The sequence below is a fragment of the Phacochoerus africanus genome, chromosome 2, assembly GCF_016906955.1.
Source record: "Phacochoerus africanus isolate WHEZ1 chromosome 2, ROS_Pafr_v1, whole genome shotgun sequence".
NCBI lineage: Eukaryota > Metazoa > Chordata > Mammalia > Artiodactyla > Suidae > Phacochoerus > Phacochoerus africanus.
In genome coordinates, this window is record NC_062545.1 from 254,813,882 (window position 1) to 254,838,565 (window position 24,684).

At 43.0% G+C, this 24,684-nt stretch overlaps 1 protein-coding gene across 6 annotated transcripts in view; it reads right to left on the reverse strand.

Annotated features, from left to right (window-relative positions):
* SUSD1 (sushi domain containing 1) overlaps window positions 1–24,684 on the reverse strand; it is a 147,970-nt gene that overhangs the window by 41,364 nt on the left and 81,922 nt on the right. For all 6 annotated transcript variants that reach the window (XM_047768154.1, XM_047768157.1, XM_047768155.1 and 3 more), the window contains exons 11-12: window positions 12,462–12,553; window positions 10,767–10,953 (exon numbers count right to left, since the gene is read on the reverse strand). In XM_047768154.1, coding sequence (XP_047624110.1) covers window positions 10,767–10,953; window positions 12,462–12,553 — 279 coding nt within the window. The remainder of the gene's footprint in view (window positions 1–10,766; window positions 10,954–12,461; window positions 12,554–24,684) is intronic.

Genomic DNA, 24,684 nt, shown 5'->3' on the forward strand with positions numbered 1-24,684 from the left:
AAATGGGGGGGACTGCCAGGGACCCTAGGCAGGGACCTTAGAACAGCCCCTGCTTAGAGTTAAAACCTCACACTAAGGTGTTTCTGTGAGGTGTCCAGAAAGAGATGGCATAAGTGACACTCCTGAGGGAGACATTCCTGCAGCAGGGGTTGGGGGAGGGGACATGCCACCTGAAAAGCCCCCACCAGGTCCCCCAGGGGAACCATGACCTCTTGAGTATTTCTGCACTCAGCCCGTCCCACTATCACTGAAATGCCCTGTCATCCGTGATGTTTTGTTGTCACAGTAAAATAAGTGGGGTTTTTTGGGGGTTTTTTTTTGTCTTTTTTTGTTTTTTTTGCCATTTCTTGGGCCGCTCCCGTGGCACATGGAGGTTCCCAGGCTAGGGGTCAAAACGGAGCTTGCCACCTGCCTACGCCAGAGCCACAGCAACTCGGGATCCAAGCCGCGTCTGCGACCTACACCGCAGCTCACGGCAACACTGGATCCTTAACCCACTGAGCAAGGCCAGGGATCGAACCCGAAACCTCACGGTTCCCAGTTGGATTCGTTAACCACTGAGCCACGACAGGAACTCCAAATAAGTGGTTTTTATCACACATTTCCGGTTTTCAGCCCAGAGAGAAATTAACTGTTTACTCTTTTCTGTGTGAGACCCCTCCTCGGGCTCTTTTAAGTTATTCTTGTTTGCTCTTCTCTGAGATTAATAACTCCAGTTCCTCTAATCTCTTGGCTAACCTTTTAAAACCACTCCGTTGTTCACCCACCCCAGTAACGGCAGAACGAAGTGCACACCCAGTTTGGAGAAGGCCAGCTCACAGCGGGGGCAGGAAGACTGTCCCCTGCTTGTTCTCTGCCATGTGTCCCTTTTCCGGTGCAAGCATCACTCCTGCAGTTCTAAGCAGGCAGCTACCACCAACTGATTCAATCAATGTATTATCTCTAGTCTGCTTACTGCTTTGTCCATTCAAGGCCTTCTCCATCTTATATTTTAAACAGCCTGCCTTGAACAGAAAGAGACTTACACTTCAAAAAAACGTATGCTTGGAGTTCCTGTCATGGCTCAGTGGCTAACGAATCTGACTAGGAACCATGAGGTTGCGAGTTCGGTCCCTGCCCTTGCTCAGTGGGTTAAGGATCTGGCATTGCCATGAGCTGTGGTGTAGGTTGCAGACACAGCTCAGATCCCGCGTTGCTGTGGCTCTGGCGTAGGCAGGTGGCTACGGCTCCGATTCGACCCCTAGCCTGGGAAACCTCCACATGCCGCAGGGGCAGCCCAAGAAATAGCAAAAAGACCAAAAAAAAAAAAAAAAGGACTCTTACCAAAGGGGACAGGGGAGGGGAGGGGGGGGGAGGGGGGGAGGGACGGGCTGGGGGTTTGGGGTTGGCATATGCACACTGAGGTATCCGGAATGACTGGCCAGCAGGGACCTGCTGTAGAGCACAGAGACCTCTACCCAGTATTCTGTGATCATCTGTGTGGGAAAAGAATCTGAGAGAGAATGGATGTGTGTCTACGTGTAACTGAATCACTGTGTTGTACACCAGAAATGATCAAAATCTTGTAAAATAACTATACTTCCAGAAAACTTAATTTAAAAAAATAAAATAGGAGTTCCCGTCATGGCGCAGCAGAAACGAATCTGACTAGGAAACCATGAGGTTGCGGGTTCAATCCCTGGCCTCAGTGGGTTAAGGATCTGGTGGTGTTGCCGTGAGGTGGGGAGTAGCTCGCAGATGCAGCTCAGATCCCGCATTGCTGTGGCTGTGGTGTAGGCGGGCAGCCGTAGCTCCGATTGGACCCCCTAGCCTGGGAACCTCCAGAGGCCTCAGTCAGGTGCAGCCCTAAAAGGCAAAAAAATAATAATAACAAACTAAATAAATACATCAAGTCAAAGAAAGAGCCTGCCTTTTCTCTCTAAGGTAAAAGCCTGAACCTCGCATCAGGCTGGTTCTTGGCCACATTTGTGAGGTTAAATGATCTTAACGTCAGCCATGTTTTCCAAGGTGCTGTCACCCAAACTGCTGTCCTTGGTGGCTCTGCTCCTCTCTCCCTTCGCCGCATTACTCATTACAAATCAGACTCAAGGCAAGAAATGGGCTGGTTCCGGGCTGGAGAATATTGTTCTTTCACCCTGAGCATGTGAGATGAGGGGAGATTCAGAAGGCAGACACTCTTCACCTAGAAGTCAACAACATCCATTCTCTGCTAGAAGCAAGGGACAAAGGGAATTATGGAGGCTACCATCCGAGAAAACTGTGGAGAGTAAAGAAGAAAGCAATGAAGCGGAACTTGTTCTGCAAAACATTAAATGTATTATAAACTGACAATAACTGAAAAAGGCAGGTACGCGCACAGGAGAGGCAAAGCAATGGCAGAAGCTGAACAATCAAGAAAGAGATCGAATGAATAAATGAGAATACAGTGTGTGACACGGACCGTCTTTCCAAAGGTGATGGGGAAACTGGCTTTATCCTGGGGAAGGGGGATACCATGTAAATTTAGCCTCATTCCAGGCATCTAAACAAATTCCAAATGGGCCTAAGCTTAAATGAGAAAAGCCAAACCATTAAGCATTAGAAAATAACAGAGAATTGATATTAAATACTGAAAATAATAAGAACTGATCTGCTTTCAGTCTGGGGAAGGCTTTTCTTGGCATGACCAGGGGCAGAGGCCATAAAAGAATCAATAGAATTGATTACATGAAAACCTAAAATGTCTAAATGTCAAAAAGAATATCGAGGAATTCCTGCTGTGGTGTAGTGGACCCAGCAGCATCTCGGGAGCACAGGGGTGTAGGTTCGATCCCCAGCCTGGCACAGTGGGTCAAGGATCCAGCATTGCTACAGTTTCAGCTTGGGTCACAACCGTGGCTTGAGTCATGACTGTGGCTTGGAACTGATCCCTGGCCCAGGAACTCCATATGCCTTGGGGTGGCCAAAAACGAAGGAAAAAAAAAAAAAAAGAAAGAAAAAAGAATATTGAAAAGAAAATTAAATAGTAGATAACCTCGGGGGTGTGTGTATTATGTCTATCAAAAAGATTCATATCCATTAATGTAGCCAAACTATTAAAATTGATGAGAAGGAGGTAACAGAAGCACAAATGTGTTAAAAATTCCTCTAAAACCCACTAAAATGAACAAAAAGGACCCCAAGTAGAAGAGAATTTTATTGAAACCAAATCTAAACAGAGGCCATGACCTCATGCTATGAACTTCAAGTAAATGCAAGGGACTAACACGAATAAATATATAAAAATAAAGACACCCTAATGGTTCTTTTCTAATCTCGGGCACCTCCCCAGATAGACCATGCCTCCCCCACCCCCATTTAAGGCAAGATAAATTGAAAATGACGCCAGTGGAGGAGTTCCTGTTGTGGCTCAGATGTTAACGAAGCCGACTAGAATTCAGGAGGATGCAGGTTCAATCCCTGGCCTTGCTCAGTGGGTCAGGGATCCAGCGTTGCCATGAACTTTAGTGTAGGTCGCAGACACCACTCGGATCTTGAGTTGCTGTGGCTGTGGTGTAGGCTGGCAGCTACAGCTGCCCCCTAGGGTGGGAACTTCCATATGCTGTGGGGTATAGCCCTAAAAAGACAAAAGAGAAAGAAAAAAGAAAGGAAGGAAGGAAGGAAGAAAGAAAGAAAGAAGGAAAGAAAGAAAGAGAGAGAGAGAAAAAAGAAGGAAGGAAACGATAGCAATAGAGAAAATGGGGCTTACGCCATAAGTCACCAGGTAAGGCAAGGGTAGCTACATCTCCACTATCAAGGTGATGAGACTTAGCTTCCCAGGGAGGAGAAACCAGTCTTTTTTTTTTATCTTTATCTCCCCTTCAGCCCTGAGCACCGATCTCTGTACATAACCCATCAATAGATATTTGCTGAATTAAATTGTGAAGTCACAGCATACCCTTCCCCAACTCCTACAACACGGAAACCCAGGCTTTTAGGCATCTGATATAAAGAAACTTTCCCCTTCATATTTTGTTTTTTTTTTTTTAAAAAGGTAACATTAATATAAGAAAATAACACCGCAGCCCTGTGGTGTACCACCTTGTCTCAGTGCACCCTGCAGTGGGATGCTTTCAATGAGAGGGGTAGGGAGACATCTGTTCCCCTCCCCAAACATCTGCTCCCCTTCCTGGAAGGGTTGGGGCTTGATTTGAAGCCGGAAAGTAAAGTAGTTGGGCAATTTCAGGGGACGAGAGAGAGAGGCAGCCTGTGTAGGATGGAAGGACATGTGTGGCTCTCTCCTAGCCTGAACTAATATTAGGTCCTCAGATGTCAAAGAACCTGTGTCCGTGAAAGATTGAGAGCATCTGGACCAAGAGGGAAGCAGCTGGGATGAAGGCCAGTCCCTCTCCTGACCTCTGGGACAGCTTCTGCCTGCTGGGAGCCAGGGGGACTAGCAGGAAAACATTGGCACCCTGGGACTAGCCTGAGGAGACAGGATTTTCACTGAGGACACAGCAGAGCCCTGTCCTCGGATGGTCTGTGGAAGAGAAGTCCACAGCAGAAGAACTCAAGAAACCTGGTCCCGTCCCAGTCCTTCCTGAAATGGGAAAATTCCCACCTATGCTGCCAGCCCTGGCACTGAAGACAGATTGGGGAAGGAATGATTTCCTTAACTTTATTGATTTCCCTTTTTCCCTCCAGCATTCTTGGTTCCAGAAGAAACCTTCAACCTCAAATAATCACCCTGTTGTGCAGAACAAGTGGTTAAGTTTTTTTGAAGGTTTCCAGGCTAGGGGTCCATTCAAAGCTGTTGCTTCCAGCCTGCACCACAGTCACAGCAACGCCGGATCCTTAACCCACTGAGCGAGGCCAGGGATCGAACACACCACCTCATGGTCCTAGTCAGATTTGTTTCCACTGCACCACAATGGGAACTCGGAAAGTGGTTAATCTTTACCTTCACGCAGGCATGTGCCTTCTCCCCGCCCTCACCCGCCCCCACCCCATTTCCTCCTCTCTGCTTCTCTCCCTGTTTCAACGAGAAGAAAATTAGAAAATTTTGCCTACAAGCTTTTTGACTTCGCTAGAAGAGAGCATGACCAGTGTACGACAGTGCTTCTGACCCTTCGGGTTTGTTTGTTCTTCCCCTGGACCTAAAGACAGTCCAACTGGTGGGGCTATTCTGAAGAATTCCCATCAATGCGCTGCCTGCGGGAGCACATGAGCCCTGAGTCAGAAGCACGGTAATAACATCTCCATCTCACCACCCTTCGAGCCAGCACCCTCTTCCGTTTTCACGGCAACACTTGCCTCTGTCCTTCAACATTCCAAAAACTTTCACTCTCCTCTGAGGTCAGCAATATATTTAAAGTGCTCGTTTGCATCCTGTTTCCCATCAGTAAGATTTAGTTGAATGTAAGACACTCAGGAGGGAAATTCCATTCACACTTTTTCTGGAAAATCAGCCACTGCAGATTCCAGGTCCAAATCCCTTGCCTCACATTTCTGGTAAAATTCAAAAGCTCACCGTTTGACTGAAAACAAAGCCACATCTTAGGCAGCTAGGCATACCTCCTCATATCAATATATAAGACTCTTTTATTTGAGAGGGCTTGGGCTCTGTTCTTGTTTTGTTTGGTTGTCTACCTTTTACTAAGATCTTAACAAGTTGAATTTTCACTTTTTTTTTTCTTTTTAGGGCAGAACCTGGGGCATATGGAGGTTCCCAGACTATGGGTCTAATCAGAGCTGTAGCTGCCACTGCAAGGGAGATCGGAGCCACATCTAAGTCTTATTACACCACAGCTCATGGCAACGCTGGATTCCCAACCCACTGAGCAAGGCCAGGGATCAAACCCGCAACCTCATGGTTCCTAGTCAGATTCTTTTCCGCTGCGCCACGATGGGAAACGCCCCATTTGCACACTTTTTGAAAACTGCAATTTCTTTAAGGTAGGGCAGATTTGAAAAAGAGGCAGTCAAGGTCTCAATTAATGCAAACAGCTCAACAGTGCCCCCTGGTGGCCATGAGCACAGGCACAGGGTGCTTGGGCTGCAGAGCTTTATTTAGCCTACAAAGGAAGGCAGACATAAGTGTCTCATCACTCCCTCCCCAGCTCAAAAAATATCAAATGCTAACGTGAGCCAGCAATGCAAGCTATCCAAACATGAGAAGGACCAAAGAGGAGGATACTGAACAGCTATTCATTTTAATAGGTCACTGTGAAAAGAAAAGCCCATTACTTCTCTTCCCAGATCCAAAGCTGGTGAATTCTTTATGGTCCAAGGTCTTTATTAACAAACCAGGGATTTCCTCAATACCAATACCATCCACTGGCCATTTTAGAGTCATCCCTCATATTCATTCATTACAAAAAGATTTCTTTGCTGTGCTAGCAGTGTCCTTAGGTGTTAGAGGTTCAACATGGAATACAGACAAAAATCCCTGCCTTCAAAGAGCTCCTATTTTAGTAAGGGAAAAGAAAATTTAAAAGTAAATTTTATTTTATTTTTTATTTTTTGTATTTTGTCTCCTTTTAGGGCTGCACCAAAGGCATATGGAGGTTCCAAGCCTCAGCTGTTGGCCTACACCACAGCCACAGCAACAACAGATCTGAGTCAAGTCTATGACCACAGCTCACGGCAATGCCAGATCCTCAACATACTAAGCAAGTCCAGGGATCGAACCCACAATGTCATGGTTCCTAGTCAGATTCGTTTCTGCTGCTCCACGAGGGGAACTCCAAAAAAAGTAAATTTTAAAATACAACTTCTAAGGAGTTCCTGTTGTGGCTCAGTGATAATGAATCTGACTAGTATCCATGAAGCTGTGGGTTCCATCCCTGGCCTGGCTCAGTAGGTTAAGAATCCAGCATTGCCATGAGCTGTGATGTAGATTGCAGGTGTGGCTGGGATCTGGCATCACTGTGGCTGTGGTGTAGGCCAGCAGCTGCAGCTCCAATTTGACCCCTAGCCTGGGAACCTCCATATGTTGCAGGTACAGACCTAGAAAGACAAAAAAAAGAAAAAAAAAAAGAATTGGTGATAGAGAGAAAACAGGAATTTCAACTTTTATTTTGAATAGGAATCTGCTGTTTAGCATAAGGAACCCTACCCAATATTCTGTGACAACCTGTATCGGACAAGACTCTGAAAAAGAAAGGATATGTCTATAATTGAATCACTTTGTTATATAGCAGAAATTTTCACTGCATTATAAATCAACTACACTTCAATAAAACTTTTAAAAGTGAAAAAAATAAAATAAACTACAACTTCTACGAGCTCCCTAGTGACCTAGTGATTAAGGATCTGGCATTGCCACTGCTGTGACCCGGATCACTGCTGTGGCATGAGTTCAATCTCTGGCCCGGGAATTCTCACCTGCCAAGGGCAGAGCCAAAAATAACTAAATAAAAAAATAAAATAAAATACAAATTCTGGAAACAACTTCTATAAAGAAAGTCAAGCAGAGTAAAGGGAGTTCTTATTGTGGCGCAGCAGAAACAAATCTGACTAGTATCCACGAGGTTGTGGGTTCGATCCCTGGCCTTGCTCAGTGGGTTGGGGATCCAGCGTTGCCATGAGCTGTGTTGTAGGTCACAGACACGACTCGGATCCTGCATTGCGCTGGCTGTGGCTCCAATTTGACTTCTAGCCTGGGAACTTCCATATGCCACAGGTGTGGCCCTAAAACACCAAAAAAATAGAGAGAAAGTCAAGCAAAGTAAATGGACAGTAAGTGAGGGGGTGGAGATGGCGAGGTTATTTTTAAAAGGATGAGCAGGGAGAGGCTCTCCAGGTAATGGCATGTGAGAAGAAACCTGAGTGATTATAAAGAAACCATGTGAAGAGAGTGTCCAGGAAAGACTTGGATGCAAGAACAAGTTTGACCCATTTGAGAAACAGCGAGGAAGGAAGTTGCTTAGTGAGAAGGTCGGTGGGGGCAGAGGGAAATGAAGTCAGCGAGGAAAGCAGGGCCCAGTCTCCAAGTTCCATGTTCCACAGTAAGGAATGTGGATTCTATCCGAACACTAATGCAAACTCCCTGGATGGTTTTGAACTGGGGATGACATGTTCATATATGCATTTTGAAAAGATCACTTTGCATTATCTTCTTAAAGTTATAGTGAAGATTACAACTTAGGGCAGCGGGGCGGGGGGGGGGGGGGAGAACAAGCAATGGTGAAAGCAGGGAGAAGAGTTAGAAAGGTGAGAGGTGGCCAGCTCACATTAGGTTGCTCGTGGTAAAGGCGAAAGTGGGGAGAAGGGGTTGGATTCAGAATGCTATTTCAGAAACGAGCCAACGGGGCTTGTTGATGCACTTTCAGAATCGGGTGGGAGGAGTAGAATCAATGATGATTCCTTTTGGGTCTGAGCAATTGGTGAACAGGGATGCCAGTAACTGAGAGAGAAACCTGGGTGGAAAATGGATTTGGGGGTGAGGGAAGAGGTGAGAAATCAAAAAGTTCTATGGGGTTTGCCTATTAGATGTTCGATAGGATATGTTTAGGAGACAGGTGGATATATGAGAATGGAGCTCAAAGGATAGATCGGGACTAGGATACATGTATGGGAATGCTCGGCATATAGGGAATGTTTATAGCCACGAGACTAGCAGAGACCATCTAGGCAGGAAGGGTACATAATGAAAATAAAAGGAAGAGGAGTTCCTGCCTTGGCTCAGTGGAAAGGAATCTGACTAGCATCCATGAGGACGCAGGTTCGATCCCTGGCCTCACTCAGTGGGTTAAGGATTGACATTGCCTTGAGCTGTGGTGTAGGTTGCAGACTCAGCTCAGAGCTGGCGTTGCTGTGGCTGTGGCTGAAGCCGGCGGCTATGGCTCCAATTGGGCCCCTAGCCTGGGAACCTCCGTATGCCACTGGTGTGACCCTAAAAAGACAAAAAATAAAAAGGAAAAGGAAGAGAAGAAGGCAGGGTGTCAATAAAAGTAGAAGGAACTAGTGAAAAGACTGAGACGGATCAGCCGGCAAGGTGGAAGGGCCCAAAAGTTACGAGAAAAACTGTTTCAAGGACAGGATGCCAAATGCTGTAGAGAAAATCAGATAAGAACAAAATTAGCCAGTGGATGTGGCAAGGTGGAGACACTTCCAGCAAAGCCTTGAGGACAAATTCCTCTGGACCAGAACCAGTTAAAGAGAGAAGAGGAGCTGAGTGGAAACTTCACAACATTCTTTCAAGGAGCTTTACTATAAAGACAGGCTGAGAGGGAGTTCCCGTCATGGGTCAGCAGTAACGAACCCAACTAGGGTCTAGGGTCCATGAGGATGCAGATTCAATCCCTGGCCTTGCTCAGTGGGTTAAGGATCTGGCGTTGCCATGAGCTGTGGTGTAGGTCACAGGCGCAGCTGAGTTCTGGATCTTGCCTTTCTGTGGCTGTGGTGTAGGCCAGCAGCTACAGCTCTGATTCGACCCCTAACCTGAGAACCATCACATGAAAAGGCAGGGGGGGGGGGGACACTGAGAGAAGACAAATTAGTTGGAGGGAACATGGGATCAAAAAAAAAGCATCTTTATCTTTTCTTTGCTTCCATTTGAAAAGGAGATATTATGGGGCATTCCCAACATGGCGCAGCAGAAACGAATCCGACTAGGAACCGTGAGGTTGTAGGTTCAATCCCTGGCCTCACTCAGTGGGTTAAGGATCTGGGTTTGCTGTGAGCTGTGGTGTAGGTTGCAGATGCAGCTCAGATCCCACGTTGCTGTGGCTGTGGTGTAGGCCGGCGGCTACAGCTCCAATTACACCCCTAGCCTGGGAACCTCCATACACCATGGGTGCGGCCCTAAAAAGATAAATAAATAAATAAATAATGCTAAAAAGATAAATGAATAAATAAAAAGGAGATATTACAATATGCTTGTGCAGTGTTGGGACTAATTCTGTACTGGGGGGGACCAATGATGCGGCAAGAAGAGGTGGCAGGGTGGACAGCGGATGTGCCTTAAGAGTGAGGACAAGAGAGAAGATAAAATATAGGTTCTGCATGCAGGTGGCCATGGCGATTTGGGAGTGGAAAGTCCTCACCTGATTACATCTAACTGCTTAGTGAAATAAGAAACACGAAGCTGGAGTCCCCACCGTGGCTCAGCGGGTTAAGGATGTGATGTCGTCTCTGTGAGGATGCAGGTTTGATCCCTGGCCCCCCTCACTGGGTGAAGGATCCAGCATTGCCACAAGCTGTGCATAGGTCGCAGGGGCGGCTCTGATTCGACCTCTGGCACAGGAACATCCATGTGCCTCAGATGCGGTCATTAAAAAAAAAAAAGAGAAACAAGCAGCTAATACCCTTGAGTATTCACCCAGAGTCTGTGTGGGGGGTGGGGGGAGTCATCGCACATTCGAGGAGAGATGAAAAAAATGAGTGGAAAGCAGATTTTTCAGTGAACTAGAGTGGGACTGCCAGTCATTTTCCTCTGAGAGTAACCTACTCTTAAGGTACTTGTAAGAGAAAAGCAGAAAGAAACAGCAAGAGGGAACATTCCTTTTACGTGTGACACATTTTAAATCTTTCAAATATCCAGAAGGAATGTAACCACCACTCACGTACACGCTACCCAGATGTCGTCACTGCTCCTATTTTGTTTCAGTTAACTGTGTCAGCAGTAAAACCATCCCAGTTTCAGTCGCAGTCCCCTTAGCGCCCCTCTCCAATTCCACATCCTTCTAACTCTTTCTGTTTATATTCGTTATATAATGATAGAAAGTAATAGGGCTCCTCTTTATTGAAGCCCATACAGTTCTGCGGTGACTTGATTCGCCCCAATGCTGTTATTCAAGATTTACCTGTTATCCGGGTTGTCAGGGAGATGACCACGGGAAGTTCAGAAGACAAAGCCTGGATGCTGATACTGTAGTTGGTACCTGGACTCAGGTCCAAACACGTCTCAGGAGTTTGGCTGCTGGCAGTGATATTAAAGATCACTTCCTGGGCAAATGCCTTCTGATACCATCTCTGGCCTCGAATGTGGAACTGAAACATAGAAAAAGTTGACCAGGTGAGCTGCTAGCTTGAAAAGCTAGCTTGAATGCCTGGGTATTTACCCTTTCTCACGAGTTCTTCGGCTTTCAATTCTAAAGTTCCTTCCAGGAGTTCCTGTCGTGGCGCAGGGGAAATGAACCTGACTAGGAACCATGAGGTTGCAGGTTCGATCCCTGGCCTTGCTCAGTGGGTTAAGGATCCGGCGTTGCCGTGAGCTGTGGTATAGGTTGCAGACGTGGCTCAGATCCCGAGCTGCTGTGGCTCTGGTGTAGGCCAGCGGCTACGGGTCCAATTAGACCTCTAACTTGGAAACCTCCACATGCCGCAGGAGCAGTTCTAGAAAAGACAAATAATAATAATAATAATAATAATAATAATAATAATAATAATAATAATAATAAAGTTCCTTCCAAAAGTGAAATATGGCAGTAAGCAAATATTAGAGCTGTCATACCGTAAATATTGTGGTCACAGTATTATAAGAATAATAAATTTATTTATTATTATTTTTTAATCTTTTTAGGGCTGCATCTGCAGCATATGGAAGTTCCCAGGCTAGGGGTTGAATCAGAGCTGTAGCTGCGGGCCTACACCACAGCCATAGCAACACCAGACTCAAGCCGCATCTACGACCTACACCACAGCTCATGGCAACGCTGGATCCTCAACTCACTGAGCAAGGGCAGGGATCGAACCCGCATCCTCATGGTTACTAGTCCATCACTACTGAGCCACAACAGGAACTCCACAAATCTATTTTCAAATCAAAATGCACAAAAGGCCAAAGTGCCAACTGACAACTTTCTCTTTTTTGTTCTCACACATACAGTGGCACATGCCCAACGGGAAAATCTGGTGGCAAAACTTCAGGAGCAAGACCAAAGGACAATTTCCTAGAAAGAAAATTAAGAATCTGAACTAGCGCTCCTCCAGAGCAGGACATGCATTAGGGTTCCGCTAGCTGGTCTGGTAAAATCTGGAAAGGGCTTCTCTCCTCTGCCCACCCCCTTCTGACATTTCCTATACTTTCCAGGAACATCCCGGCACCGGAGTCAACAGACACACTTTTCTTCCTGCTTACTTTCTTCTAGTAGCAGCTCATCCCATGGTCCTTTCTTACTCACGAGCGCATATAGCTTCAAAAGCTCCCTTTGACTCTCTAAGGCAACACATTCAGATTCTGATCAGAGGCACTGGTGTGGAGTGACACACATGTGCAAAAACCACTGGATTCTTCCCATGGATACAAGCTGAACATTGGCTCTGCATCAGGCTATGTTGCACAAAGAACTTCTTGTGGCTTTCTCATCAATCCCTGAGATCTCTGTCTTCAAATATGCAGCAGAAATGCCCATTCTTTTGCTTCTTATTGCAACTGTCACTATAAATCTTCCATGGATAATGGCAGCTACATAAGCAGTTTTTTGGGTTTGCCGATATTTTTTGTACATCCCACACAAGACAAACATCTATACATAGAGTAACTTTCAGGAACTTACTAAATACATCTCCTCTATATCAGCTGTCTTCATGCTTCTCCATCTCAAGCAGGTTTCATTAAATACTGAAATGTTACTGATGGTCTGTTTTACTGCAAGGGGAAAATAATGAGAAGTCAACTCACGTCTTATACAAAAATACTACTTTTTAATTGAACAATCTTCCAAGGATAAGCATTTTACACAGAATGACTTCAGCAGTATTTTAATTTAGAAATTAGTAGTAGCAGTCCAAGAAACACCCCTTTTATATTTTTGTAGACTCGGTCCTGATGAAAGATTTAAGATCAAAAGATACCCAATCAGAGGATCCCTCTTAAAAATTATTTAAGTAAATTCCCTTGATTTACCAGCTAAAACTGCAACTCATTGTTCTGGTTTTGGACAGCCTCATTTAGACAAATAAGCATTAGTCTGAAATTCTAAGCTGAGAGCAACATTTCAGCAGAGAATTGAGGCTCCTTGAGGAAATGAAAAAGTCCATCTCAAGCAGTCAGGTTTTTCATGATGAAAAGGGGGGAGTGGTACTTTCTTGGTTTGGGCTTCCTCATCTCTTACGATCAAGAAGCAGGAGTTCCCGTTGTGGCGCAGTGGTTAACAAATCCGACTAGGAACCATGAGGTTGCGGGTTCGGTCCCTGCCCTTGCTTAGTGGGTTAACGATCCGGTGTTGCCGTGAGCTGTGGTGTAGGTTGCAGACGTGGCTCGGATCCCGCGTAGCTGTGGCTCTGGCATAGGCCGGTGGCTGCAGTTCCGATTGGACCCCTAGCCTGGGAACCTCCATATGCCGGGGGAGTGGCCCAAAGAAATAGCAAAAAGACAAAAAGACAAAAAAAAAAATGAAGCAGTTGTTAGCCTCTGCTCAATTTCATGATAATCAATCCAAAAGACAGTTCAGATCTGGTACCGTGAAATACAGAGGCACATCCCCCAAGCTTTTCAAAACAAAGACTAGTGGAGTTCCTGCTGTGGCACCATGGGATCGGTGGCATCTCTGCAGCGCTGGGATTTGGGTTTGATCCCCGGCCAGGCACTGTGGGTTGGGGATCAGTGTTGCAGTGGCTGTGGCACAGGTCGCTATTGCAGCTTGGACCTGATCCCTGGCCCAGACACTCCATATGCTGTGGGGTGGCAAAAAAAATAAAAGAAAAAGAAAGATTAGTTATTCAAAACTCTGGACTCAGAGGTTACTTCCTTCCACCAGGATCCCTGTTCTTAACCTGAAAATAATATATCCAACTGCTAAGAAATTTCATAGGAATACTATGACGATTAATAAGCGATAAAGGCAACTCTCAAAGAACCTGAGAGAAAGAAAGTCGCCTGGAAGCCAAACCTTTATTGTGTAAGCCGCTGGCCCAACAGGTTCCTGTGAATGGAGCCAAGCTGAGAGACGGGACCCCTCCTTATGGACTGGGCAGCTTTGCCCAGAGAAAACCTGTTCCACAGGTCACAGGCATCAAATGTTGGAAGTTGGAGTTGGGAAGAAAGTATAGATGATTCAGGATAACAGAACCTCAGTACTGGGTACAGAAGATGGTTTTAGAGATAAGTAACAGTAATCCAAGGAAGCTTGCATTTATAAAACTCTTAAAAACCATATAACTTCAACAGTATTTAAACAGTTCCAGGCCATGCGAAAAGGCAGAAGGCACCCCAATTCATTCAGTATGACTGAATAATCCATAACACCCACGCTGTACGAGGATGGCACAAGCAATCACTAAACACTTTAAGCCATGCCAAACCCATTTCATATAAATGCACAATTCCGAAAAAAAATATTAACAAACAGAAGTCAGCTGTACGTTCAAGGAACAATACGCTATAAACAAGGGAGGTTTATTCCAGGAATACAGAGATATCATGATAGGGAAAGCTATTAATAGATTAAAAGAGAAAAACCATATGGTCACTTTTATAATCATAATGGTTAATACATTTCATGTACATTCCTGACTAAAAACCTTAGCAAGCTAGGATTTAATTTGATAGGAACTCCTTGATTTAAAAGCGTTTATTAGAAACCACCATACTTAGTGGTAAAATAATAAAGCAATTTCTAGTAAACTTAAGAATATAAGGATGCATGGTTTCACAGCTGTTAGTTAGCGTTAGGAGAGTCCAGACAATGCAGAATGAGGCAAGGGGAAAAATGAGCTATAAATACCAGAAAGAAAGGGGACAAATGATGCAACTGCCAGTAAATGTAAGAGAATTAACTGAAAAGCAAATACATCATTATTTGAAAACAAGAGAAAAACAAATACAAATAGTAGGAGGCTAGCAAAGTGCACCTAAACACAAAAACATAGAAAAACTACTCGTTTTCCACACTAATATCTGCAAGAACAAGTATGATAGGCTGAATAATGGTCCCTCAAAGATGTCCACATCCTAGTCCCTGGAATCTGTGACCTTACATGGGGGAAGGACTTTGCAAATGTTGCTACAATAGGGAGATTATCTTGGATTATCCAGATGGGCCCAATGTAGTGACAGGTGTCCTTAAAGAGGGGGACAAGAAGATCAGGGCCATAGAGAAATGTAAGGACAAAATCGGAGGTTAAACTGATGCTTTAAAGGTAGAGGATAGGGCCATGAGCCATGAGCCTACACAGGTTCCAGAAACCAGAAAAGACAAGGAAATGGATTCTCCCCTTGGGCCCCTAGAAGGAACACTGACCTGCTGACACCTTCATTTCAACCTGGTGAAACTGAGTAAGACTTCTGATCTCCAGAACAATAAGGAAATTCATGCTGTTTTTAAGCCACCACATTTGCAGTAATCTGTCATACCAGCAATAAAAAAGTAAAACAACAAATAAAACATAATAGAACAATGAAAAGAACTCTAGTCCCAAGAGAAGAATCCATGAGCAAACTTCAAATACCTAGAAATAAATCTAATAAAATGCCCAACACTTACATGAAGATTTTTTTTTCCTCCAAAGGACATAAAAGAAAATAGTATAGAGAAAAATGCCACATCCTTGAATGGAAAGATTGAAAAGTGAAAAGGTATCAGTTCTCCACCAATTAATCTATACGGGGAATGTTCTCCCAATGGTGATGCCGATGGACCTTCTTGGAATGTGTTAAGTTTACACATTCATTCTGTGAATATTTAGAAAGTTCTCACAATGTGCCAGGCATGCTTTAGGGGCTAAGGATAACGTGGTGAGAAAACAAAGTCCCTGCACCTCATGGAATGCATGCTTGTGAGAAAGGAAGAAAGTAAACGAGCAAAAAATTTTTAAAACTATAACCTTGTCTGCTGGTGAAGACTATGAAAAAAAGCATCCTGTGAAGATAGACGGGATGGTGAGGGAAGACCCTCTGTGGAGGTGATATGTGGGCAGAGACCTGAAGGCTGAGTGAGTGAGCCACCAAGAGTAGAGGAAGAGAGGTCAGATGGAGGGGGCTCCAAGGTCAAAGTCTCACATGCAGGAATCAGCTTGGCACTCGCAATAACAGAAAGCAATCACTGCTACCTTTTAGGGGGAAGATTAATGAGACTAGCAAGAAAAAAAAAAAAACTGGAAAATATTCAAAGAGGACATAACTAGGTTTCATTACCTATTATAAAGTTCCAACAAGTGTTTCTCCACACTTCTTTTATTTCTCAGGCTTCTTTCATTATAGCCTGACCTGGAGCCTTTTTAAACATCTTTTTCCTAGTCTCTCACCCTTTTGTTTCTTATTTACTCTAATGGTTATCTATGCTTCATGTATAAAAAGAATAATATGGAGTTCCTGTTGTGGCTCAGTGGGTTAAGAATCCATGAAGATGTGGGTTCAATCCCTGGCCTTGCTCAGTGGGTAAAGATCCAGCATTGCCACAAGCTGCAGCATAGGTCACAGATGCTTGGATCTGGTGTTGCTGTGGCTGTGGTATAGGCTGGCAGCCTCAGCTCTGATTCGACCCCTATGCTAGGAAATTCCATATGCCATGGGTGCAACCCTAAAAAAAAAAAAAAAAAAAGAGTAATATTTTTTACCTCTCAAGAACCAACTTTTGCCCCCCAAGGGGTGATGAGCACCCCACTCCCAACTAAGAACCCTGGAGTAAACTGCTATTTTGTTGCTAGCTCAGGAATAAACAAAGAGATCAATGGAAAGGGTAGAAACCAGAAATCAATCTATCATGGGAATACATATATATAAGTGGATTTTAAATCAGTGGGAAATAAATTGAGTTGGGAAATAGTTATGCACAGAGATAAACTAATATTAGATTCCTGTCTTGACATAACAAGCAAAAAATGATTTCAACTGTATTAAAAATTTTAGCTTAAAAATATACTAGAGGGGTTCCCACTGTGGCACAATGGGAACAACAGTGTCTCTGCAGCAACAGGGATGCGGGTTCAATCCCTGGCCTACACAATGGGTTAAGGATCCAGCATTGCCACAGCTATAGTATAGTTTGCGACTGCCATGCAGATTCAAGCCTTGGTCCAGGAGCTCCATATACCCCCAAGGTGGTCAAAAAAGAGAAGAAAAAAAAAATATATATATATATACATACATACACACTATATAGATATAGTTCTACAATCTTGGTTAGGAAAGAAATAATAAGAAAACTAGAAAAAATTTAATTTCATGCAATAAAATCTTAAATTTTCTTTTCGGCAAAAGATATAACAACCTAAGTTTGAAAGACAAACAACAAGATGTAAAAAAAATTGTAAGATATTTGAAAAAGTGATGGCCTTAGTATCTAAAGAACACTTGCTATGAAGAAAAATACTACCACCAACACACAAAAAGGAGCAATAAATAGAAAAAGTGATTTATAGGGAAACTGTACCAGGACATTCAATAAGCAAAGAGGTACAAATTAAAACAAAGTAAAATATGCTTTCCCTTATTAGGCTCTGAAATATTAAAAAACTGGAATATCCATCATTGGTGAAAGGCATGTGTGTAAATTGATATGATCTTTGTGAAAAGGAATTTATGAGGCTCTTTATCTTAGTAATTCCACTCTTAAGACTCAATTCTACAGCAATACTCTGCCCAAGTGTGCAAGATAAAGCACATTTCATCAAACTTAAGATACTATTCTTGTAAGCTGCAATTATTTTGTCTTATTAAGAAAGAAAAAAATCCTCCATGATGGAAATGAATATTAAAAAAGAATGTTTATCTATATATGTATATAAAAAACTGTATTTTTGCTGTATAGCAGAAATTGGCACAACACTGTAAATCAACTAAAATTTAAAAAGAAAGACAGAAAAAATCCTGCCAAGTAAATTCTGTCATGATTATTTTCCTGTCTCTTAAAATTATTTTATACTGGTTGAAAGAGTTTTTTCAGACCTACAGAGACACTAAATATTAAAATATATCATAAAAGAAAAACAGAAGTAGGAGTTCCCATCATGGCACAGCAGAAAGGAATCCAACTAGGAACCATGAGGTTGTGGGTTCGATCCCTGGCCTCGCTTAGTGGGTTCCCAGGCTAGGGATCTAATTGGAGCTGTTGCGACTGGCCTACACCAGAGCCACAGCCACACCAGACTCGAGCTGCATCTGCGACCTACACCATAGCTCACGGATCTGGCGTTCCGTAATATAGCAGCATTGTCGATAATAAAAATTCGAAAGGGGAAAAAAAACCCCTAAATATCCTTCCACAGTGGATAAGTTGATAAATTAGTGAAACTTCATGCAATGGAACACTATGCTTCCCTCAGAGAATGAAATGACATTATATGGAACTGATATGGAAGTAGATGCATAGAATACTGTAAAACCAAAAATCCAAAATAAATAATATAAAAAAGCAAGATGAAAAATGGTATGTACATGACTCTCTCTATATATATATATGATACATACATACACACATACGCATTCACACATAACGTTACAGTAGTAGTGGGGTCTGTAACTCCTTCTGCTCACAGGAAACGTCTCTCGGGTTAAGTGCAGCTCCATCTTGGTCAGGGAGAGACGCTCACTCTAGTTCTCCTCTCCATCCAAGGGACTCACAGTTTGAACCACAGGCAGGGTGAACCCAAGCTGAGTTCTCTGGGGGGAAGGATCCCCAGTAGGATCCCCATCCCAAACTCTTTCCCAGCTGCTCTCTGATCCTTTGCTATGGAAAGTACACACCCCACCTCTCATTCCAATATTCTTTCTCTGCTTCATTTCAATGGTCACTCCTCCTCCTCTCTCTCCTTTCCCCACCCATAAGGCCAATCTAATCTAGAAGCCCAAAGTTAAAAAAACAGACCTGGGAGTTCCCGTCGTGGCTCAGTGGTTAAAGAATCCAACTAGGAACCATGAGGTTGCGGGTTCGGTCCCTGCCCTTGCTCAGTGGGTTAACGATCCGGCGTTGCCGTGAGCTGTGGTGTAGGTTGCAGACGCGGCTCGGATCCTGCGTTGCTGTGGCTCTGGCGTAGGCCGGTGGCTACAGCTCCGATTCGACCCCTAGCCTGGGAACCTCCATATGTTGCAGAAGCGGCCCAAGAAAATGGCAAAAAGACCCCCAAAAAAAGACAAAAAACAAAAAAACAAAAAAACCAGACCTGCAAGAATGCCTCAGAGAAGAGAAAACGTGTCTCTTGGTTCATCACATTCTTTGTAACTTTGTTTCTGCTTCATGTTAATATGGGCAAGCAACTCTGGGCAAAACCAGTCATTACCTCTCCGGTGCTCCCACAATTCCTTGCAAATACCTCAAACTAGACTTTATGCATTGTATTATGAGGTATGTATTATTATGCATGTGTGTATTGTGAGAGATCATGTCTCATTCATCTTTGTACGTCTATGGTCCAGGACACTGGTGGGCACAGCACTCCTGGTTCTTTAAATATAAACAATCAGCAATAGGGGGAGAGCTAAGCAACTCATATCATATTAACCAAGTATGAATACAGGCACTTTGAGTAAAACAAGGTTTCTGCTCTTAATAGGTATTTAATCTAGAAGAGGAGCTATACCCTACATCAGTATAACAAAAATATAAGGGATTGTATAATAAATGTCATCAGGTAAAATTAAGTAACAATTAACATTTGATAGATGCTTATTGTTTGTCAGGTATTGTGCTGGTTCTCCATATGCATTAACCCATTTAGTCTCACAACAAACCCATTATGTTATTCCCACTTTTGCAGTTTAAGGCAGATTAGGCACCTAGAGGTTAAGTTACTTGCCCAAAAGCACAGATACAGGAAAGAGCAGATCTGAGATCTGAATTTAGATAGCCTGGCTTCAGGGTAACTGTGCCAAACTTCCACCTAGACTTCCTCCTGAAAGAGAGTGTGGAAATTCAGAAGGAAGACAACTCTCCTTCAGTTGAGGGGATCATGAAAGAAGGGAATATACAAACTGAAGAAGAGCAGAGGAGGGAGGGATCCAGGTAGAAGAAATGGCAGGAGGAGAAATACGGAGGGGAAAAGTTACACTTGAGAATTCATTACAGATTAGAGTTCCCATTCATTCAAGGATAATGGTGGCCCCTTAAATCTAAATCTCTGCATATTCTCCAAAATGTTCTTCAGATCAACTGGAAATGCAATTAAAACAGCATAAAACCAATGCTGTTATCACCACTGGAAGACAGACAATACCACAAACTTTAAACTGCCCTTTAATAGAAAAATAAATACCAAATTCCAGCAAAGCTCTCTCTCGACCTCCCACAAGTCATTCTAGAGAGTGAGAGGGCTCTAGAAGAGCCGTGTGAAAGAGAAGAGGGAAATAAAGGGCCCAAGCGTGAGCTAGAGTCAACCTCAGAAGGAAAAATTCCACTTTATCTACTTTTTTTTTTCTTTTGTTGTTGTTGTTGCTGCTGCTATTTCTTGGGCCGCACCCGAGGCATATGGAGGTTCCCAGGCTAGGGGTTGAATCGGAGCTGTAGCCACTGGCCTACACCAGAGCCACAGCAACTCGGGATCCGAGCTGAGTCTGCAACCTACACCACAGCTCACGGCAACGCCGGATCATTAACCCACTGAGCAAGGGCAGGGACCGAACCCGCAACCTCATGGTTCCTAGTCGGATTCGTTAACCACTGAGCCACGACGGGAACTCCTTTATCTACTTTAAATGTGAAAATACCAAAAAGGAGATTTGGTATATCAGTGTGCTACCTACCAGCAAAGGATGAAAAGTCAATGAGAGTTCAGGCGGTGGGACAAGAAAGACATTCTTTCTGGGGAAAAAAAGAGGACAAAAAGGAAGGCACAGGTGTCCTTTGGAAACTAAGCGGTGATGGGAAAAAGAAACATGGGGGACAGGCAAGATCCTACAGGTCAAAAGAGAACCCTAAGGAGAACATCCAATTCACCCCAACCCTCACCAAAACACAAACACAAAAATATCCTTGAAAAGAAACTGTGCTTCATTCAGGGACAGAAGAGGGCACTCTTAACCTAGAAATCTTATGAACTGTCCTCAATGACCAATTCTGCATGTGTAATTAACAAACAAAAGGAATGTTCGTTTGAAAGCAAAAATAGGAAATTGTAATCAAAACATTTCCACTTGTGAAGAACTCCAATTTTTCCAAAAATCCACAAAATGGGGGGGGGGGGGGTACCTGTAAGACAATAAACAAATAAATACCCTCAAATAAGCATTTTGGCATGTAAAGCAAACATCTTTAGTTAGAAGTTCAAAAACTAACAACAAGATGAACAAAGAGCAGGGAAGAAATAAAACACAAGTGACTGAATTCAGGTAAAAAGCCAAAGGAAAAGACAAAAGTCACATCAGAAATAAAGACTACATTTCATGGTGCCCAAAGAAGGATAGATTAGAATAAAAATCTATTACAAGAAATTGGAGAAATACAGGAAAACAACCAAAAAGAATAAAAATGAGATTACAAAGAAGTGAAATGGATCAAAAATAAAATGGTTGACATGAAATATAGGCAAGGATCCAACATTAAAGTCTCTCAAGAAAAAAACACATGAAAACAGACTAAATATTTAAAACTATAATCCAAGATAACCTTACAAAAATAAAAAGATCTGTATAAAAATACTGAAAGGACCCACAAGATACCTGAGAAAGCTCACCCAGAACAATCAACCCTAAGACTTAGCTAAGTAAAACTACCAGACTTCCAAGATAAAGAAAACATCCTCAGCCTCTCCACTCAATGAAGTAAAGAAGATCTGAAAAAAAAGAATAAGGCTGCATGAGATGTCTCAAAAGCTACATAAAAAAAAGCAACACAAGAACTTAATTTTAAGGACATTCCAATCAAGAAAGTGTAAACCAAGATTTTTATATCCAGCCATGTTATCTTTCAAGTGTCAAGACCATAAAGAAACAGTTCTAAATATGTAAGAATTCAGGGATACTGTTCTCTTGAGAACTCTACTATAAGATGAGCCTTATCCAAGAGCTAACTGGGGAAATGTCAGTAAAAAGACTGACAGTGAGCATCTAACGTATTAAATTGTAGATCTAAGACTAAAGGAAAGGTAGGACAAGGTGGAAGAATAAAATAAAAATAGTATATATTCTGACAAAGTAGAAATAAGGCAACTGAAAAATTGAGAGAAGGAAGAGAGAAAAAGAAAAAGAGAAAAGACTGGTTTGACTGCTAAATAGGCAATAAATGGAAGTTAAAGTATGGCATCAAGAGCTAACAAACCAGGGAGTTCCTGTCGTAGCACAGCGGAAATGAATCTGACTAGTATCCATGAGGATGCAGGTTCGATCCCTGGCCTCGCTCAGTGGATCTGGGATGCGGCGTTGCTGTGAGCCGAGGTGTAGGTCGCAGACACGGCTCAGATCTACAGCTACAGGCCGGTGGCTGTACCTCCGACTCGACCCCTAGCCTGGGAACTTCCATATGCCACAGGTGCAACCCTAAAAAAGCCAAAATAAAGAAATAAATTTTAAAAAATTAAAATAAAAAAGATTTTCAATTTGTTTCACAATGCAGGATTACAATGCATGATTAGAGGGACACCTGAAACAAAATGACCTAAAAGGCTAAACCAAAGCAGTGGACAACAGTAGAGCAGACCAAAGGAAACCATAAGAAAGTAGAGGCTGTAATACTGACATAAGCCGAGCTTAAGTCAAAAAGCATTATGACAAAGGACACTTCTTAATGCAAAAAGTCACAACGTACAGTGAAGATAAACTGTGACCACCTTTATGAAACAAAAGAAAGCATAAGAAAGAATATCATAAATATGAGAGCTGAAATTAATGATGTACAGCAAGAGTCAGAAAATGTTCTCTATAGAGGTCCATACAGTAAATGTTTTAGGTTTCTTGGGCCAGATGGTTCTGTCACAATTACTCAATTCTGTCTTCGAGACACAGAAGCAGCCACAGACAATACACAAATGAATGGCTTGGCTGTGTTCCAATAAAACTTTATTACAACAATAGGAGACAGGCCAGATTTGGCCCACCAGCCAAAGTGTGCTAATCCCTGATGTATTGGGGGGAAAAAATAAATCTAATTAATAAAACAAAATCTTGGCTTTTCAAAAATGCTAATTAAATAGACAAACTGCTAACATTCTAGAAAAAAAAAGGAGTACAATCAAATAAAGGAATAAATAATTATTGACATAAAATTCAAAAACTTAAATGAAACTACTTCCCAGCCTACTATGTAAACAAATTTTGAAAGCATAGATTAAATGGGTAATTTCTACGAGTTTGCCAAAATCAATCCATTCAACATAAAAAACTTAGACCAGGAGTTCCCATCGTAGCACAGTGGTTAACGAATCGGACTAGGAACCATGAGGTTGCGGGTTCGGTCCCTGCCCTTGCTCAGTGGGTTAACGATCCGGCGTTGCCGTGAGCTGTGGTGTAGGTTGCAGACTCAGCTCAGATCCCGTGTTGCTGTGGCTCTGGCGTAGGCCGGTGGCTACAGCTCTGATTCGACCCCTAGCCTGGGAACCTCCATATGCCTCGGGTGCGGCCCAAGAAATAGCAAAAAGACAAAAAAAAAACAAAAACAAAAACAAAAAAAAAAACTTCGACCAATTTCCGTAGAAAAAAAATTGAGAAGGTTATCAGGGAACCACCAAAGAAAACCTCCAGGCCCAGACTGTTCCACAGGGAGCATCCACCAAACCATCTGAGACCAGATGGTCCAAATGCTACGTGAATTGCAATAATGAAATTCTTTTTATAAAACAAGGAAAATACTAATGCCCCAATCTGGTAAGGACAGTGCAAAAAAAGAAAACTATAAACACACATCAATTGTGAATCCTGGTGCAAAAATACTAAAGAAAATGTTAGGAAACAGATCCAACACCATATAAGAAATAATGCGCCATGACCAAGTGGGATTTATTTCAGGAAGGGAGAGCGAGAACAAGAGAGAACAATTTGAAATTATACCAAATTAAAAACTTACAAGGAAATACAATTAAAAAAGAACACCTTGGAGTTAGCTTTCCTTTGCACTGTATTAATGAACAGGGTAAAGTAAGAGGCAGTTTTTTTCTCTGATTTCAGCTGAGGAGAGAGTCTGGAGCCTCTTTGTCTGTATATGATTAGAATAAGGAGTCCTGAAAAGAATGAAATGAACCCATTGCCTCCAGAGCCAGTTAAAACCCATTTAGCGATGGGCTCCAATTCACATAACTTATTCATCTTTATCTACCCTATGGGTACTGTTCTACGGAGCTGGATCTGCAAGTCATTATCTCATCTTCAAAAGAAGAACCATTTATTCTTCCCCGTTGGGGCATATTACAGATGCCTGCAAAATATATGCCAATTTCTGGCTTGGTCAACTGCAAGCATGAGTTTCTCAGGCTGATGGTTTATAAGAGAAGCAGGCAGGGAATTCCCATTGTGGCACAGCGGAAACAAATCTGACTAGTATCCGTGAGGATGCAGGTTCGATCCCTGGCCTTGCTCAGTGGGTCAGGCATCCAGCGTTGCCTTGAGCTGTGGTGTAACAGGCCACAGACATGGATCGGATCCCATGTGGCTGTGGCTGTGGGGTACGCCAGCAGCTGTAGCTCCAATTGGACCCCTAGGCTGTGAACTTCCATATGCCGCAGGTGTGGCCCTAAAAAGCAAAAAAAAAAAAAAAAAAGAGAGAGAGAGAGAGAGAAGCAGGCAGACTTCAGACCTAACTTTTCCACTAGAGAATACTGTTACAATATTTATCATTTTGTGGAAAAAAATATAAGAAGCATGCTAAATTATTATCTTTTGTTTGGATTTGGAGTCTGTAAACAGGAATCAGTTGTGGG